Here is a 16,448-nt window from a genome sequence, read left to right as displayed (position 1 = left end):
CCTATTCTTAATGAACCTCTTACACTGTGCCAGGCCCTACAGCCAGATAGGATGTCAGGAGGACAAATCCTGGTTAGCACTACCCTTAGGGAAGGAACAGTACAGATTACCTAACTGCAAGAAAAACAGACTAACAGACGATACTGGAATGTGATGCTGCTTCACTAAGAAACAAGAACAGATGCTGAGCAGAAAATCTAGAGGAAAATCAGGAGGAAAAAAAGGGCATTCTCCCCCGTGAAAAGCATTCTAAAACACCTGTAAAATCTAATGTCTCTGAATTAAATTAGTAATTTTGGTTATCAAGAAACCAGATATAAGCTAAAAATATATAAAATATCAGACTATACAGATCCCCAAAGTTACTTTCAATATACACCAACAGACTCTAAATGTTTCTCAGACTCTAAATCCTCACGTACCCACAACTGTTTATTGAAAAACCTGAAATCCTATTTTTCCAGCTTTCTTGAGCTATAATTGACATAACATTGTGTAAGTTTAAGGCATACAGCAGGATCTATGTACATTTTGTGAACTTACCACGATTAGGTAACACATGCACCTAAAATTCAAAAACCTCCATGTACCTAGTTTTTAAAACTAATTTCGTAGCAAAACTGATCAAAATTGACATGAAGTTAGCTGTGGGCTTTACTGATCCCATTTGGTGTGAAAAATCATTCACTGTGCGACAGAAATATTAATGTGCTTTATATCCTAGGAGAACTAGGTAATATGTGACCCCAGAGATCCTAGTAAGAGCCTGTTTTGCACAACTCTAGAAACATGAATACGATAAATAAGACAAAACTATCAAACCCTCCAAAGGAAATCAAAGTTTACAATTAAAACTGGGGAGTTAATGGCTCTTACAATCAGACTTAAATCTCCAGAAGGAAATGTCTCTTTAGATGGTTGGAACTCAGAAGTGCTTATGGGGAGGAACAGATTTCTATCCAAACACACATGCTATTTAAGCCGCAGACACTGGTATAAAGCACAGACTAATTAAATAAATACACTGTCATCCAGGAGGCAGAATATTCCTACTGTCCCAGTGTTGGGCATCTGCTTATCTGCACAGAAACAGTTTCTATTAAGAAAATAAAGCATGGATAACTTTCATGGCAAAAAGGAATCCCTACGTCCAACCCCGTGTTTCCTCCAAAGTTCAACTCGTTATCCTTACTCAAATGTCTTAACCGAAGGATATAGCTGTTAGTGGCACACAGTCACATTCCAGAATGCATCGTACTTTCAGCACACTCACGCATTATTTATCCTCTACAAAAATGGACTTATTATTTCGTGAGACGGGACCACCACAATCTCCTACAATCAATGAATACATCACAAAAACAAAAATGTACACAGAGAACACATTTTTGGCATTAGAAAAGTAATTTTCCCTATACATGCTGTCCCCCACCCACCCAATTTCTAAAATGGAATTTAGGAATCAAGCTATTAAATTTACAGACTGGAAAATCAGGGACATCCTGTTGATAACCAGACAGGCTCCACAGCTGCTCACTGCTCTGAAAAGCATTTGTGCTAGGGAAACAAATCTGGTACCAATGCCTTCTAAATGACCTACAGAAAATGATTAAAGGACAGTCACTGTTTTTATTTTATTATTATTAGTTGGCAAATAAGCATTACTGGCAGACGTTTTCCTGATGTCACTGGAAAAGCTACAAAAATGAATGTTTTTTTAATTACAAAAAAATTCTTCACTTAAGGCTGTGAATAAGCCAAATAAGTGAAACACTCAAGGGGGGCACTTGAGAAAGAGAAATGAATAGTTTTCACAAGCCACTCCATATAACCGTTTCCATCCTGCCAGGCCACAAATCAGTAAAACATTTAAGGGTTTAAAATACAGAGAGGTTTACTAGAACTTCTAGTTGGCTCTTTCGAAGTTCAGAAGTTAAAATCTGCCCTTTGCTCAGGTACCAGATCCAGAGCTTCCTGGCAAGAACCATACCTCTTCGCTCCTAACTGATACTCCAGATAGAGATCTACAAGCAGAGGCAACTTTAAGGTGCTTTCAGACCCTTCTAGAAAACCTGAGAGCTCTGTGCAGGCCCCTGACTCCTTTGCCCTCCCACCCACTGCTGACCACAGGCCCCTCAGAGACTTCCAAGTGGCAAGCAGCTCTGGAGAAATGAACAGCAGGCCATGGAATCAGACTGGCCTGAATTTCGGTCCCAGCTCTGCAGTCCTGCTAGTGAGGGCCTGACTCTCTGCTTGACCTAACTCTAGTGAGACCCCTCCAAGCCCTCCAAGCCTCCACCTTTAGTGTCCATCCATGTAGAGCCTGTGTTACCCAGTTTCAGCAAAACTCTTGCTGAGTCAAGTCAGCAGAAACTCTCTATCCCTGACATGTGATCAAATCCTTCTTCCCCACCACCCACCACGCCGGAAGTGATACTCGATCAGCTGGCATGCTTTCAGCAAGAAGAACCCTGCAAGGTCTGTTTAAGCACAATCAGCTCTTGCCTGTAACTTCTGATGTTTTTTTCTTGGTGATTTTTCAATCCCCTGAATACCGCCCCCCTAACACCCACTCTGCCCCTTGGCTATCAATCCCCACTCGTCTACATCTTATTTGGAATTGAGCCCAATTCTACATTGAGGTCTTTTTTCCCTCACTGCAATAGTTCCTGAATAAAATCCGCTTTTACTACTGTAACTACTGCCCAGTTCTGACGTTCTCTGATGGGCCACCATTGCTACTTGGCCTCTCGGAACTTCAGCAACCTCCTCTGCAAAATGGGAATAAAGCTGTCTCACCGAGCTGTTGCAGGGATGAGGTGATTCAATGAAGGCAGAACATCTCTTCAGTGTGTGACAGACACATACCCATGTATGTGTCTGTGGTTATTTTCATTGTCTTTCTATTATTTATTTTCATGCTCTTTATATATTCTCTCAAACAGGGAAGGACATCCCAAATCAAAGGACACGTGCTTGGGCAGGAAGTCTGTGCCAGAGGAGGCCACCCCAGGCTCTCCTCCAAAGCTGGAATTCTGGGACTTCACACAGAGCAACAAGAGCCCTGAGGTGTGGGCAGTTCCCCTGAAGTAGGGACAGAACCCCAGGGGTGTTGAGAACTTGAAGGAAAGTTTTTTAGTAAAAGCAGTTGATATTCATCACCTTGTGCTGTCACCAACTAGGCAACCCATTAAATGATTTATATCACCCTACTCATCCCTCGTAACAACAACAAAAACACTGGCAGATGTCAGTAAGACCATGAGGCAGGTATCCCAAGAATACAAAGAGCAGGAATACAGACGAACCGAGAATATCACAACTCACCATTCCAGGCTGTCATAAAACACACGTTTGAAAGCCACTGTACCGAGGTTCCTTCTCTAACGAATGCCAGCCAGGGCCATCCTACCTCACCGCTTTGGAACTCCTCTAGGATATTTTAAAATTTGTTTCCAGTCTGTTTTCAAAACCTATGTGGCCACTTATTTTAAAACCTATTTTAATAATACACCACAAGATACAAAAAAACATTCTGTGGAAATTACAGTACACGGTCCTGCAATCAGATTATCTGTAGATGACCTGTGATCTGCAATAAGTTTTTTGGTTTTTTTTAGATTTTATTTATTTACTTACTTATCTGACACAGAGAGAGAGAGCAAGCGAGCACACAAGCAAGGGGAGCAGCAGGCAGAGGGAGAGGGAGAAGCAGGCTCCCCGCTGAACAGGAAGCCCAATGTGGACTCGATCCTAGGACTCTGGGATCATGACCTGAGCTGAAGGCAGTTGCCTAACCAACTGAGCCACCTAGGCTCAAACAAGTTTTTTATAGCTCTACCTCAGTTTCCTTATCTGTAAGCTGAGAATAATAATCATACCTACCCCTCTTAGTGTTACTGTGAGGATTAAGTTAGCTAATACAAGTAAAACCCTTGACATATTGCCAGGCAGATATAGTAAAAGCTCATTAAAAATGAGCTATTTTTATATTCTATTTCTCACTCACTATATACAAATATGACTCATTAACTGCTCCTCCATTTCCTCTTTAGTGAAACAATTCAATGAAAACATTTTTGAGGTTGGTTAAGAAATAGTAAATTATTAGAAAATGTGTGGCTAAATAGTCAGGCTAAAGGACCAAACTGGGTAAAATCAAAAAGATCATCAAGGGATGCCTGGGTGACGCAGCTGCTTCAACGTCAAACTCTTGGTTTCGGCTCAGATTGTGATCTCAGGGTGGTGAGATATAGCCCTGGGTTGGGCTCTACGCTTGGAGTTGGCTTGTGACTCTCCCTCCTGGCCCCTCCCCCACTTACGAGCAATGCCCACTCTCTCCCTCTCTCAAATAAATAAATAAATCCCTTAAAAAAAAAAAAAAAGATAATCAAGTGTAAGTGAGGAAATACTTATTTTCTCATTTGGGAGAGTAAAATGGTACAACCACATTAGAATTCATTGCCAGTATTTACTAAGCCAAGCAACACCACCCCTCAGTATACAACAACACAAATGTCCACTGGAAGACATGCACTAACATCTTCACGCCAGCGCTATTCCTACTACCAAAGCACTGGAAACCGCCCACACACCCACCAACAGTATCGGGTGTAGTCACAAGAGGAGTACTGAGAATGACTGACTTACAACCAACTCTACACTACAAGAAGGCTGAGTTCCAGAAATACAATGTAAAGTGAAAGAAGCCAGACACAAAAAAGCATATACTGTAGGATTTCGGTTATAAAAAGGCTGGACTGGACACTGATGCAACACTCAGGTCACCCCCAGGAAGAGAGGACTATTCCCCAACATCTGGGAGAGCAGCCAGGACAGACTCCGCAGCTGTCAGCCCTCTTCAGAAACTGCCTCCGCAAAGAACAGTAGTGCCCAAGGGCATACCTCTTCCCTAGGCAGCCAAAAACTGGTCGACATGGTGGCATAAATGCCTATCCCTTGTGCAACATGGAACATCTCTGAGGGCCTTTCCAGAACTCCACACAGGGTCAACTGAGGCTTCCACTAAGACTGAATCACAGCTTCACTCTTCCCTCTGCCCAATCCCACTCCCTTCCTCTCTTTCCTCTTCCCCCAGGCGTTGATCCCAAAGGCTCTCTCTAATAAATTTCCTGAATGCTAATCTTGCTCTTAAGAATCTGCTTCCCAGAGTATCCAAGCTTTGGCACAAGCAAATTGGATCCCTGAAGTGAGAAGTGAGGATACCAGGGACCCCTGGGGGAGAACAGGGAGGGAACAGAAGGACAGGAAGGACAGCTTCTAGGATGCACAGAAGAGTGTTTTTTGAAAGTCTGGATGCCGGTTGTATGTTCAAACGGAATAAATCCACTTAACCATACATCTATGAAATGTGTACTACTTCCCGTGTATACTATACTTAAATATGAAGTGAAAAGAGTAAGACAAACTAGAGAACGCCCTGGAAAAAACGTTTCAAGAACATTTAGTCCGACCTCCTTTTGTACCAGTTAAATAACCATTTATTGTGCATTTAAACATTACCCACAGAAGCCTACAGAAGCCTAGCCTGAGATTACAAGCCAGTTGGGGGCCAACCAGAACCATGCCTGGACTCCTCGACAGCAGGCCTGGACGGTTTTCACCAGACCATGCCTGGTGGGAGGCAACAGGCATCAGCTCTGAGGCCAAGGAAGGGCCTGCGGCAGCCAGCTCACTGACTAGTCAGCTGTGCTTGCAAAAACACAGCTCTCAAGGAAGCCAAAGTGCTAGCAGCACCCCAAAGGTGCCTTTATGTGCCTTCACCTTTGAATCTTTAAGAAACACACTTGCTTCTGAAATCAGAAGACGTTAAGAATCTTTCCAATGTAGACAAAACAGCATGCTTTAATCCTTTGTGGTGTTCTCTCAGGGAAGAATAATCTGTTTTGGCATAGCTGGCTATTTTTATTATTTATCTACCCTCTCATCCTCACCTTTCTAAAAGCAATTTTTAGTTTAGCTAAAATGTCATTTCTCTTCCCCTGTTAGACAAGGAATAAGAAATGAAACACAAAGAGGACAAAATATCTCCTGAATTGGGAAGGTAAATCCCTTTACTTTCCTAGGTGGCCTATTCCTGACCCTAAACTTGCTTGAGTCACTCCCACTTTAAAAATCAATCATCCTAGGGGCGCCTGGGTGGCTCAGTTGGTTAAGCAACTGCCTTCAGCTCAGGTCATGATCCTGGAGTCCCCGGATCGAGTCCCGCATCAGGCTCCCATCTCCACGGGGAGTCTGCTTCTCCCTCTGACCTTCTCCTCGCTCATGCTCTCTCTCACTGTCTCTCTCTCTCTCAAATAAATAAATAAAATGTTTAAAAAAATTAAAAAAAAATCAATCATCCTATAATTCTAGAATTCTGGAAAATTGGATTCCTTAAAATGATGATGATGAAGACAGCACCAAAGGAAAGGATGAAAAACTACTGGAACAAAATTTGTCACTTTATTTCCAAAATAGTGTAGTTCCTCTTTGAGACAGAAGTTGTGCTGATCTCTAGGAAACTTAAAGGTTGATCCACTGCCTAATTCTCATGAACCCCTGATACCACAAAGAGGGAAAAAAGCGTATGAGGAGTTCTACCTACTGAAGTTCCAATGCATTATTTAGATTGGCTCTAAAAGAAGAGTCGAATACATTTTAATCTTTCAGGGTTTTTTTTTTAATTATTTTTTCTTGGTTTTTCATAGATAAAGAGACGTTAAGAGCATACAGACCCACAACAAAGCTCTAACAAAAATTTTTACACCTGAGCCTAAACTTCCTAAACTTCCTAAGTTTGCCTAGACTTCCTAAACTTCTTTGGAGGAAGACATCACAGAATATATATAAATTATTCAGATTCTTTTTAAGAGGGTTTGCCTCCCAAATAAATCTAAATATATCCATCTCCCTTCAAGGGCTGAAAAAGAATGTAATAATAATGTGCATTCTATTCTTCATCTTGAAAATTCAACAAAAAGTTGCCTAGGAATTTCCCACACACTGTTTTTTAGTTCATTCATTGACTTATTCATCCATTCAACAAGTATTTTTTGAAGGCCCATTCTGCCTTGAAGCAAAAATCTGATTAAGTCCTCTTCTGTATGTATGGTCATAAAAAGATCTCAAAACATTCTTTTTGACCACTAAACAGAACTCCAGAACATTCTCCGCACCCTGTATCAAGAAGTAATTTTACTTCCTGACTTTACTAAGTACCAGTCATTCACAGAAGAACTTCTGTGGCTTTTGAATGATTTTTAAAGGGCACCATGTTTACGTTCCCGCTAAAATACCTTTGGCCCTTCCAAAATTCAGAAGCAGCAAAAATCAGACCAAATCTTTCTCTGGGGAAGAATGACAGTACTTTGTTAAAGGGCTGAGATAGGTATTATCAGGGCGCTGCCTGTAATTGGAGCAACGGTTTTAAGAGGAGCCCCTGTCACATCTTCCCAAGTTCTCCCAGGCCTCTGTCTGCAGGGAACATTCTCTCCTTCACAAAACTGTGACCAAAAACCACAATAACAGCAAGAGAAGCCTCTCCATGTTTTCCCATTTCCAAGAAGACAGCTTTTGGGGGGTGACCTCTAAAGAGCATTCCCAACAGGAGCGTGAGAGTACTCTGGGCATGCTGAATGTCTGGAACAGACCGACAGATCAGAGGGAAACCAGCACTAGCTGTGTCAGTAAGTGCTTTCCACTGCACTGAAAATCTTAAAAGCAGTCTACCTCAGTTGGCCCAGCATACATCATGGGAGATGGGAAGATGGCCACCACTGTCGTTTCAGGATTCAGGATTCCTTCCTCCAGCACTGCGGCATGCTGCTTCATTCGCCACATCAAAGGAACGTCATCATCCTTTGTCCAGCCACCAAGAGGGTGAAGGAGAAGGACAGGGCGCCGATAGCCTCTCTCTAGAAGTTGCTTATGGGTATCCTGCATTAACAGAGCATGTCCATTGTGCACTGGGTTGCGTAATTGAAAGGCAAACACAGCATCTGAAAAGAGAATTTCCAGAGTCAGGAAGAGTCCATTTCTCATGGCTTATCTTCCAAAGGACAAGCAATTCTTCCCGAAGTTTGATGCCTAGGATTAAGCAAACATATAAGCCCCCGATCAGGTAAAAAAAAAAAAAAACAACATGTCCTGCTTTGACCTTTTACTCCAAGGCCAACTTGACCTATCTCCTTCCAGGTTTTTACTTTACAAATGAAATGCCTGAGGATGTGTAAGAGGGCGGTCATGGATTTGCAACAAGTGCTTTCTGCCTTCCTGGCAAGCAAGAATAACCACCACACTTTCTGGTCCCAACTTCCTGGTTTAAGTGCTTACAGTGGGTGCAATTTCCTGGCCTGTGCCTTAATTACGCACCAGGTCAATCCCTCCATTGGACCTAAGACGCTGCTTTACTAAAGGAAGGCAGAAAGGTAGAGATATTTACAGTTTAAAAAATTTACTTACTATCCAAATATGCTCATTTATACAGATTACTCTGACTGGAACCCGACTTTTTTTGTGATGCCAGGTCTAGATTGTGGGTTACAGTTTAGCAACAACACTATGCCCTACAAGAGTCACTGCTATTACCCAAACAATGAAAACTGCTAGATGAATTAAGCTGGTTGACTCTGTATCTTCTGCTTACAACCCTGACTCTACTCCTGCAAGGGGCTGCCATCAAGAGACATTCTCAGAAAGCATGGTTCTTTGGGGTCATAGAGAAATTTCACAGAACAGAATGATAGCCCAGTTAGAAGAGCTCTGTATTTTATTGCCCTGCCAACATCTGGTATAGCATCACGCCATGATCATCCCAGCCCGACTCAGGGAGAAGAATATCTTCCCCTCTCCTAACAATTTTAAACCAAAGAGTATAAACATCTTCCCCCTTAAGTTCTCAATTCTGACCCTCTTCTATCATGATGACAGAAGGCCACAGGAGGAAATCCGTGGTACCTTACTTGACCAGGGGCCTGGGTGTTTGTTGAGGGGTTGGGGGAGAGCCACATCTGTGAGAGGCCACGGTAAGGCTTGAGACGAGAACCAAACCAGGCCCTGACTTGTGCCTCCTTTAAAGGCTGAATAGCCAAACAAAAGGCTTAGGTCGATAAAGTCGAGTAGCACTGAGAAAGGGTCTGTGCTATGTGTTGTGCACTCGCCTACGTGACATCCCACATGTTCGCTAGTCAGATAGAGACGATTTGGCCGGGGTCAGAAATTCTTGGCTGGTCCTTGCTGTCCTTGCATGGGCTATAGACTACACCACTGTAAGACTGTGCTGTGCTTACACAAACTATGTCTTGAGTGGCCTTGAAGTCAGTACATCGGGCGCTAGAAGGTCTGCTATTGATGTCTAGGAAATAGATAATGGGAAAGCTTGAAGGATTTTCTGTGCATGTTGCAAGCTCTTTAGTAATCAGCTAAAAATAGATACTTTCTTATGATTGTTTCTGTTAGCTATATAATGCCTTGCTGCCTTGAATAAACTTGGCACTATTGGACATCCTCCTTGGTGCTCCTCCTGCCCCCATCTCTTTGTCTCTTAATTTCTTTTCAGCATCCTCTTACCCTCTCGACCCTGGTCGATTTGTCGCACCGGCCGCAACACACATCCTGTGATATTCCAAGATTTACAGCATTACTGTTATGCTCTGAAGTTCTCAAGTTACCTTTTATACATGAACAAGGCTAGTTTTCACCTAAGAAATAGCTGATATGAGGTACAAAGAACAAGAAAGTCCTGATACAAATATATGAGCATTTAAAATTATTCTGCTTTAGGGCACCTGGGTGCTCAGTCATTAAGCATCTGTCTTCAGCTCAGGTAATGATCCCGGGGTCCTGGGATCAAGCCCAGCATTGGGCTCCATGCTCAGCAGGAAGCCTGCTTCTCCCTCTCCCACTCCCCCTGCTTGTGTTCCCTTTCTTGCTGTCTCTCTCTCTGTCAAATAAATAAATAAAATCTTAAAAAAATGAAATAAAAAAGTAAAATTATTCTGCTTTAAGGAGATGGGAAGAGGAGTACAAACCTGAAAGTTTTTCTACCCTGAATCCACTTCAAATATTGTTTTATATATAGATATAAAAAGATCCCCAAACAGGGGGTGCCTGGGTAGCTCACCTGGTTGGGCATCACACTCTTAATCTCAGCTCAGGTCTTGATCTCAGGGTCATGAGTTCAAGCCCCATGCTGGGCTCCTACTTAAAAAAAAAAAAAAAAAATCTCCAAACATCCCTTTTGATCTTTAAGTAAAGCTCCAGAGCTCCCCTATCCCTGGGAACAAGAGGCAATTTTACTTCCTGACTCTACTACATATACTCCAGTCCCTCACGAAAGAACAAACGAAGAGGGTATAATTCACCATTTAGGAGATTACTGCCCGACCTTACTCACCCACTCTGATTCTGGCCTAAGTCATGTCACTCACTCAGCTCTCTCCTCTCTTCCCTTCACTTAATGCTGCCCATTCTTTATAAACAGCCTGTTCACAGGCACCTCGGTGGCTCAGTTGGCTAACGGCTGCCTTCAGCTTGGGTCGTGATCCCAGTGCTCTGGGATCAAGCCCCAAGTCAGGCTCCCTGCTCATCAGGGAGCCTGCTTCTCCCCCTATCTTCCCCACCACCCCCGTTTTCGCTCTCCCTCTCTCTTTCACAAAAATACATGAAATAAACAGCCTGCTCACAACAGACCCACTTACTGAGCATCAGTGCATCCTCCTCCTAGGCCAGTGTGAGTCACTGCACGGATGGTGGGTGGGGGACAGACTCCAGACTCCCACTGGGGAGAGAGGACTCTGGCCCAGCTCAAGCCTGCAAGCCCCAGGGCCCCAGCAGACCGCCTGTTTGGGAGACTCCTTACACACAGTGAGATATAGCAAACACATAAACATAGTGAGGATAAGGGGAGCCAGGGTTTTCAACTGCAGGAGATGGAAGGCATAAACACAGATAGGAGAAAGGTTAGAATAGACTATGTGCTACTGGATTAAGACTGAAAGTATCAGTGTGAGCTCAGGGGTTTCAGCCAGAGAGAGGAGACAGGAACAAATATAAACATGTGTGTGCTGGTATCTAAGTGCCTGTGTGCCTACACATAATGCACATTTCTCAGCTCACCCACTGAAAGGTCCTATAAGCAACCACTACCCAATGATGATGAGCAACACAAAAGCACCAATTTTACATTCTAAATACCGCTGGCAAAATGGCTGGTTCTAGCGCTAAGGCAAGGAACTCACAACATAAGCTGGAACATCTTGTGTGTCATAAAGAAAGGAAGTGCTTGAAAAATGACGCCCCGGGTGTGGGGCATGTCAAAAGGACAGAGCAACCAGTTTGACCCAATGACTAATCCCAACAAGGACAAGTTAAACACCAACATAAACAATAATAGTAACAAACTGTAACCTTTTGAGTAAAACAGGAATCTGAGTCCATGAAGAATAAAATAAATCAACAAACTAATGGAGAGAAGGGGAAACTCCACCTCTGAGTAGAAGGTCAACTAATTAACATCGGAAGAATGACAATTAGAAAAATCACTATTTGGCCATATTTGTAATGTGCTAAAAAAAAACTGTGGGTAAAAGTCTGATAACAACAGGATATTTATAGTTTCAAAATCTCTCACCCAAAATACTTTTTAGTTAATAAGCACAAAATAACTTGTTAACTTTATAACGGAAAATCCTGGCAAACACAATCTTAAACAAGAGACAAAAGTAAATTTTTTTAAAGAAGTTAACCTTAAAACAAAAGTTCAAGATGAATCAAAATTGTAAGCCACCAGATACAATGCACTGAGAGCTCACAACTGCTTTCGTAGTATCTCTGACAAAAACGTGTAACCCAAATCGAAACATGAGGAAGCAGCAGATAAATCCACACTAACCGACATTCAACAAAGTAAATGTACTCTTAAAAAATGTCAAGGTCATAAAAGACACAATAAAGACTAAATGACCCTTCCAAATTGAAGTAGACTATAAAGAGACATGACTGAGTCCTGAACCAGAAAAGAAAGGTGGGGAAGAAAAAAACCTGATTGCTATTGGTTTTGCTATAATGGACCTTATTAGGACAGTGGCATGATTTGAATGGAGCATAAGGGTTAGATGGTGCTACACCAATGTTATTTTCTGGATGTGGATGAGCATGCTATAGATAGGTAAGAGACCGTTATTTTTAGGAAATGCGTGCGGACTTACTAAGGGGTAATGAGGCATCCCGTCATGTCTACAACTTTTAAAGACAGTGAGAATGAAAAAGCCAATAACGTATAATGTTAGTAACTATAGATTCTGGATAAATATACAGGAGTTCTTGTTCCTATTCTGTATCCTAATTTTTCTGTAAATTTAAAATTATTTCAAAATAAAAAGTTAAAAAACAAAGTGAAAAATTTTGACATGAGACATATGAAGCAAATACAATGCAGGATCCTTATTTAGATCCTGATTCAAACAAATTATTTTAAAAAGTGACTACAGGGGTGGCTGCGTGGCTCAGTCAGTTAAACGCCTGCCTTCAACTCATGTCATGATCCCAGGGTCCTGGGATCAAGCCTCACATCTGGCTCCCTCCTCAGCAGGGAGCCTGCTTCTGAATCCTCTCCTCCCAGCTCCTGTTCTATTTCTGTCTCTCTCTCCCTCTCTCTCAAATAAATAAATAAAATATTTTAAATAAACAAGTTAAATTAAAAAGTGATTACTATGAAATTATCAGAAATTTGAACACTGAGTGGATATTTGATTACATTAAGTGATTATTATTATTATTATTAAGCTGCAAAAGTGGTATCATGGCTTGCCTTTAAGAGATAGGTACTGAAACATGAAATAAAGGGGGTATGAGCTCTGCTTCAGAATCACATGCAGGGGTGAGGTAGGAAGGAGGGCAAAGATAAAACAAGATTAGTCAAGAGCTAATTACCTACTGAAGCTGGGCAAGAAGCACACAGGGATTCAGTATACTATGATACCTACTTACAAGCGTCTAAGTTTGAAATTTTCTGTAATAACAAGATCTAAAAGAGAAGATACACGCAGGGTACCAAAAGAAGCATTACTTTAGAACAGGGTTAATTATGGATTCATATTGTAAGTACACCAGTTTCTAGCCATGGACTGTGGCCTTTAAGGACTGAATTTCACTTTGTACATTTTTGAAATAAGGATGATACTAAGGTTATTGTTATGAAGACAAAATAATATAAAGCACCCAGCACAGTGAGATGCATACTGCAGTCCCTTGTACATCTAAATTCCTCAATTCATTCAAGATGAGAGAGGAGAGAGGGGAGAGGAGACAGGAAAGGGGGGAGAAGGGGGAGGAGAAAAAACACATCTAAATATTCCTGGCAAGAAACTGAAGCCACTGTTCCACCCGTGGCTCAAGATCCACTCGGGTACAAAGTAACACTCAGCTAATGTCTCCAAGATGAGGGCATGTTAGCACTGTGCTCATTAGCTTTTGTCCTCCTTAATCAGGAACAGGCATCTGTCTCTGTAGAGGGCCCCCCTGGGTGTTACAGTTCAGGTATATGATGACTACATGCTTAGACTTCAATCAGGTAAAATCTTATGTTGTAAAATCACCATTTGGCAGTAGTATTTATATGATAGGATGTGCAAAAGGAAACATATAAAATAAATGGTCTCAAATACACATATTTCACAGGTCCTAATAATTTATCTATGTAGGCTTTCTTTCCAAAAAGAATTAATCTAGCTTCACACTGGTCACTTAACAGATAAAGTAAAGATGGATGACTTAGTGAAAGTTCACATTAGCAGCATACAAAGGATCTGACTGCCAAAATTTCTTCCAGGCAGAATTATTTCCTTCGTTATCAGTCTACTCAGAAACCCAATGATCTGTCTGTCCATTTTTTTCTTGCCAGTATTACCAGGTCTTTCCTAACCTTCTACCCAATCCCTTTTAATTATCAATGAACTGCACAAATGGCTTTAACTGTCTGTTAGATCCAGACTGCATTTTCATCCCTCCCATCTGGTTTCTCCACTAGAGAACTGACGTGGATGAAAGATGTAATAAGAGCACCTGATCCACTGGAAGCTGACATTCCCAGGGTGCTGTCCCAGTAACTCAACCCAGTATGCATCACTATTAAATTTTGTTCCATCAATTTTCCATTGAGGATGGAAAAAAAATTATGAGTCACTATGGATCTGGGGCCACTAATACTTATAGCCTCACGTCCTCATCCTCTTTTTCTAAAGGACAGTGATTTCCCCACTGTCACACCACTCTTGGTGTCAAATATTTGCCTTTCTACTTACAATAAGTCCATGGTTTCAACTGTGCTTGAAAATGGGAGATGATCTAAAGGATGACTGGAATTTACTACTGACATTTATGATTTCCATCTCTTTTTAGCCCTCTGTAACCATGTTCCTGGGGAAAGACCAGGAATTCCATAATCTTGACTTCTGGAGGGTACACTATGAAGCTGCTGACGCCATCCATAAAAGCCAACCTTTTCCATAAAGAGCCAGAGTGAATATTTTAGACTTTGCAGGCCATGGGGGTTTCTGCTACAGCTATGCGAACCCTGCAGTAGGGATCCAAAACAGCACTGGTCCTGGGCCCAGGAGCTTACAATCTGGTCAGAGAGGAGAAGCAAGCATTCACTAATTAGAGAAGAAATGTGTGATAAAAGGAACACAGGTCCTTCAACTCCAACAGGCCATGACCGTGTCTTTGTTTTCAGAAGATAAGTCTGGTGACAGTGTGAAGGATCAAGCAATAGAAGAACGGGGCTGGATCCACTCACTCAACCAATGTTCCTTTGTGAGTATGAGACCCCTGCCAAAACCAGAAGACACCATCCTGTCCTTTCCACTGCCTCTGACATCAAGCCCCACCCCCACTGTCCTCATAACCTGCTAACCATGACACCAGCCCTTTCTCTACCCTTTAACGTAAAAACCATGAAACAATGAAGACATGTGGGAAGGGGTGGGGAATCACCCACAAATGCACTATCCTAATAGAGCTGGTTTTGGTTGTTTTGCACAATCTCCTAGTTTTCTCCTTATACATATATTTTTGCACACTTGTAATCATAGATGTAGGACATTTTATACTCTGCTTGGCCATTTTCGGGTCGATCACCTGTCTCTGACATCTTGTGGTCCCTCTTGGAGCAATAGGTTCATTTGCTGGGTCCTATGAAGTTCCTCATGTTCTCATTCTGGAAACTTACCCATTCCCCTGGATTCAATTACTGATCACCTACAGATGGCTTCTGTTAGCTGCATCTCTAATTCTGACTGTCCACTTCATCAGTTAGAGTGATTTATGACTGAAAGCATTTCAGTATATACTGCCCATTACTATCCCCATTCCTTCGATCCTTCCACCTTCTCTATTACTCAAGCCAAATGCAGGTCTAACCCCCAAAACCTAGCCCTTCAGTATTTCATGTTTAAAGAAAGGGACAGTCCAGTAATGCAGGTTCTGTCCCTTTCCCTCCAGTCCAGCAGCCAACACACTAAGGAAACCAGTACTGTCTGATCTCTTTCCTTCCACAAAATGGGAGGGGAAGAAGAACAGATGGTTCTCCTGAGCATGCGCTGATTTGTGACAGAGGAAGGAAATGGCAACCATGAGTTCTTCCTGATGGTAGGGAGAGGATGAGCATGGAGTCCCCTGGATTCGTGGAGGACATGGGCTGCCTAAGCCAGCATTACCACCAGCAAACATTACTGTCCCAAGATGCTAAGAACCTGGCTGTGACCCTACTCTGCAGCTTTGTAGCCAAGTGCCCAAAGACAGCCTCAGTTCTCACAGGAGGGCTGTCCCCACATATCTCAGAACTGTGCTCCACTGCCCCGCCCACAGAGCCCTGAGAACATCCCAACCACTAACCCAGAATTACAACATCTTCCTGCTTCCCTGCTCTCAACTTCTTCTGTAAAACTGTCCTACATATAGCAGTAATTAATAAGTCTCCTCTTCCAGTTCCACCCAAGCTTTATTATCTGCCACTTTATCTACCCCAAAGCTCTAGTAACAGGCATTTCTGATTTTCCCTCAGTCAATGTGGTAGCTGAACAAGGATACTGACAACAGCTCTAGAGTTGTTAGGGAAGGTTATGTGTTTAATGTTTGTTTTTGTGGCAGTTTTTTTTGAAGAGAGCTGGAAGTAAGAAAGAGCTTGATTTCCCCTCCTTCCTCTGGACTGTCCTAAATTACTGGCTTTCTTTTACTTAAACTGCTTATGAGGGGAGGAAAAAATAAGACAGGTCACTTAAATATTTGCCTTTCTACTTACAATACTAATTAGCATTTTTCATGAACTGGAACTCCTTTTTTTTTCCCCAAGATTTTATTTATTAGAGAGAGAGAACATACACACATGCGAGGAGGGGGTAGGGCATAGGGAGAGGGAGAGAGACTCTCAAGCAGACTCCCCACTGAGC

The 16,448-nt window shown here is 42.2% G+C and overlaps 1 protein-coding gene across 10 annotated transcripts in view; it reads right to left on the bottom strand.

Annotated features, from left to right (window-relative positions):
- Positions 1-16,448, bottom strand: part of LOC111153873 (3'-phosphoadenosine 5'-phosphosulfate synthase 1) — a 98,641-nt gene that overhangs the window by 20,773 nt on the left and 61,420 nt on the right. For all 10 annotated transcript variants that reach the window (XM_022513171.1, XM_022513227.1, XM_022513161.1 and 7 more), the window contains one exon: positions 7,732-8,000. In XM_022513171.1, the coding sequence (XP_022368879.1) occupies positions 7,732-8,000 (269 nt within the window). The remainder of the gene's footprint in view (positions 1-7,731; positions 8,001-16,448) is intronic.

This window comes from Enhydra lutris, unplaced genomic scaffold (assembly GCF_002288905.1).
Source record: "Enhydra lutris kenyoni isolate GAN:26980312 unplaced genomic scaffold, ASM228890v2 scaffoldscaffold3, whole genome shotgun sequence".
Lineage (NCBI taxonomy): Eukaryota > Metazoa > Chordata > Mammalia > Carnivora > Mustelidae > Enhydra > Enhydra lutris.
This window is presented reverse-complemented; position numbering and strand designations above follow the sequence as displayed.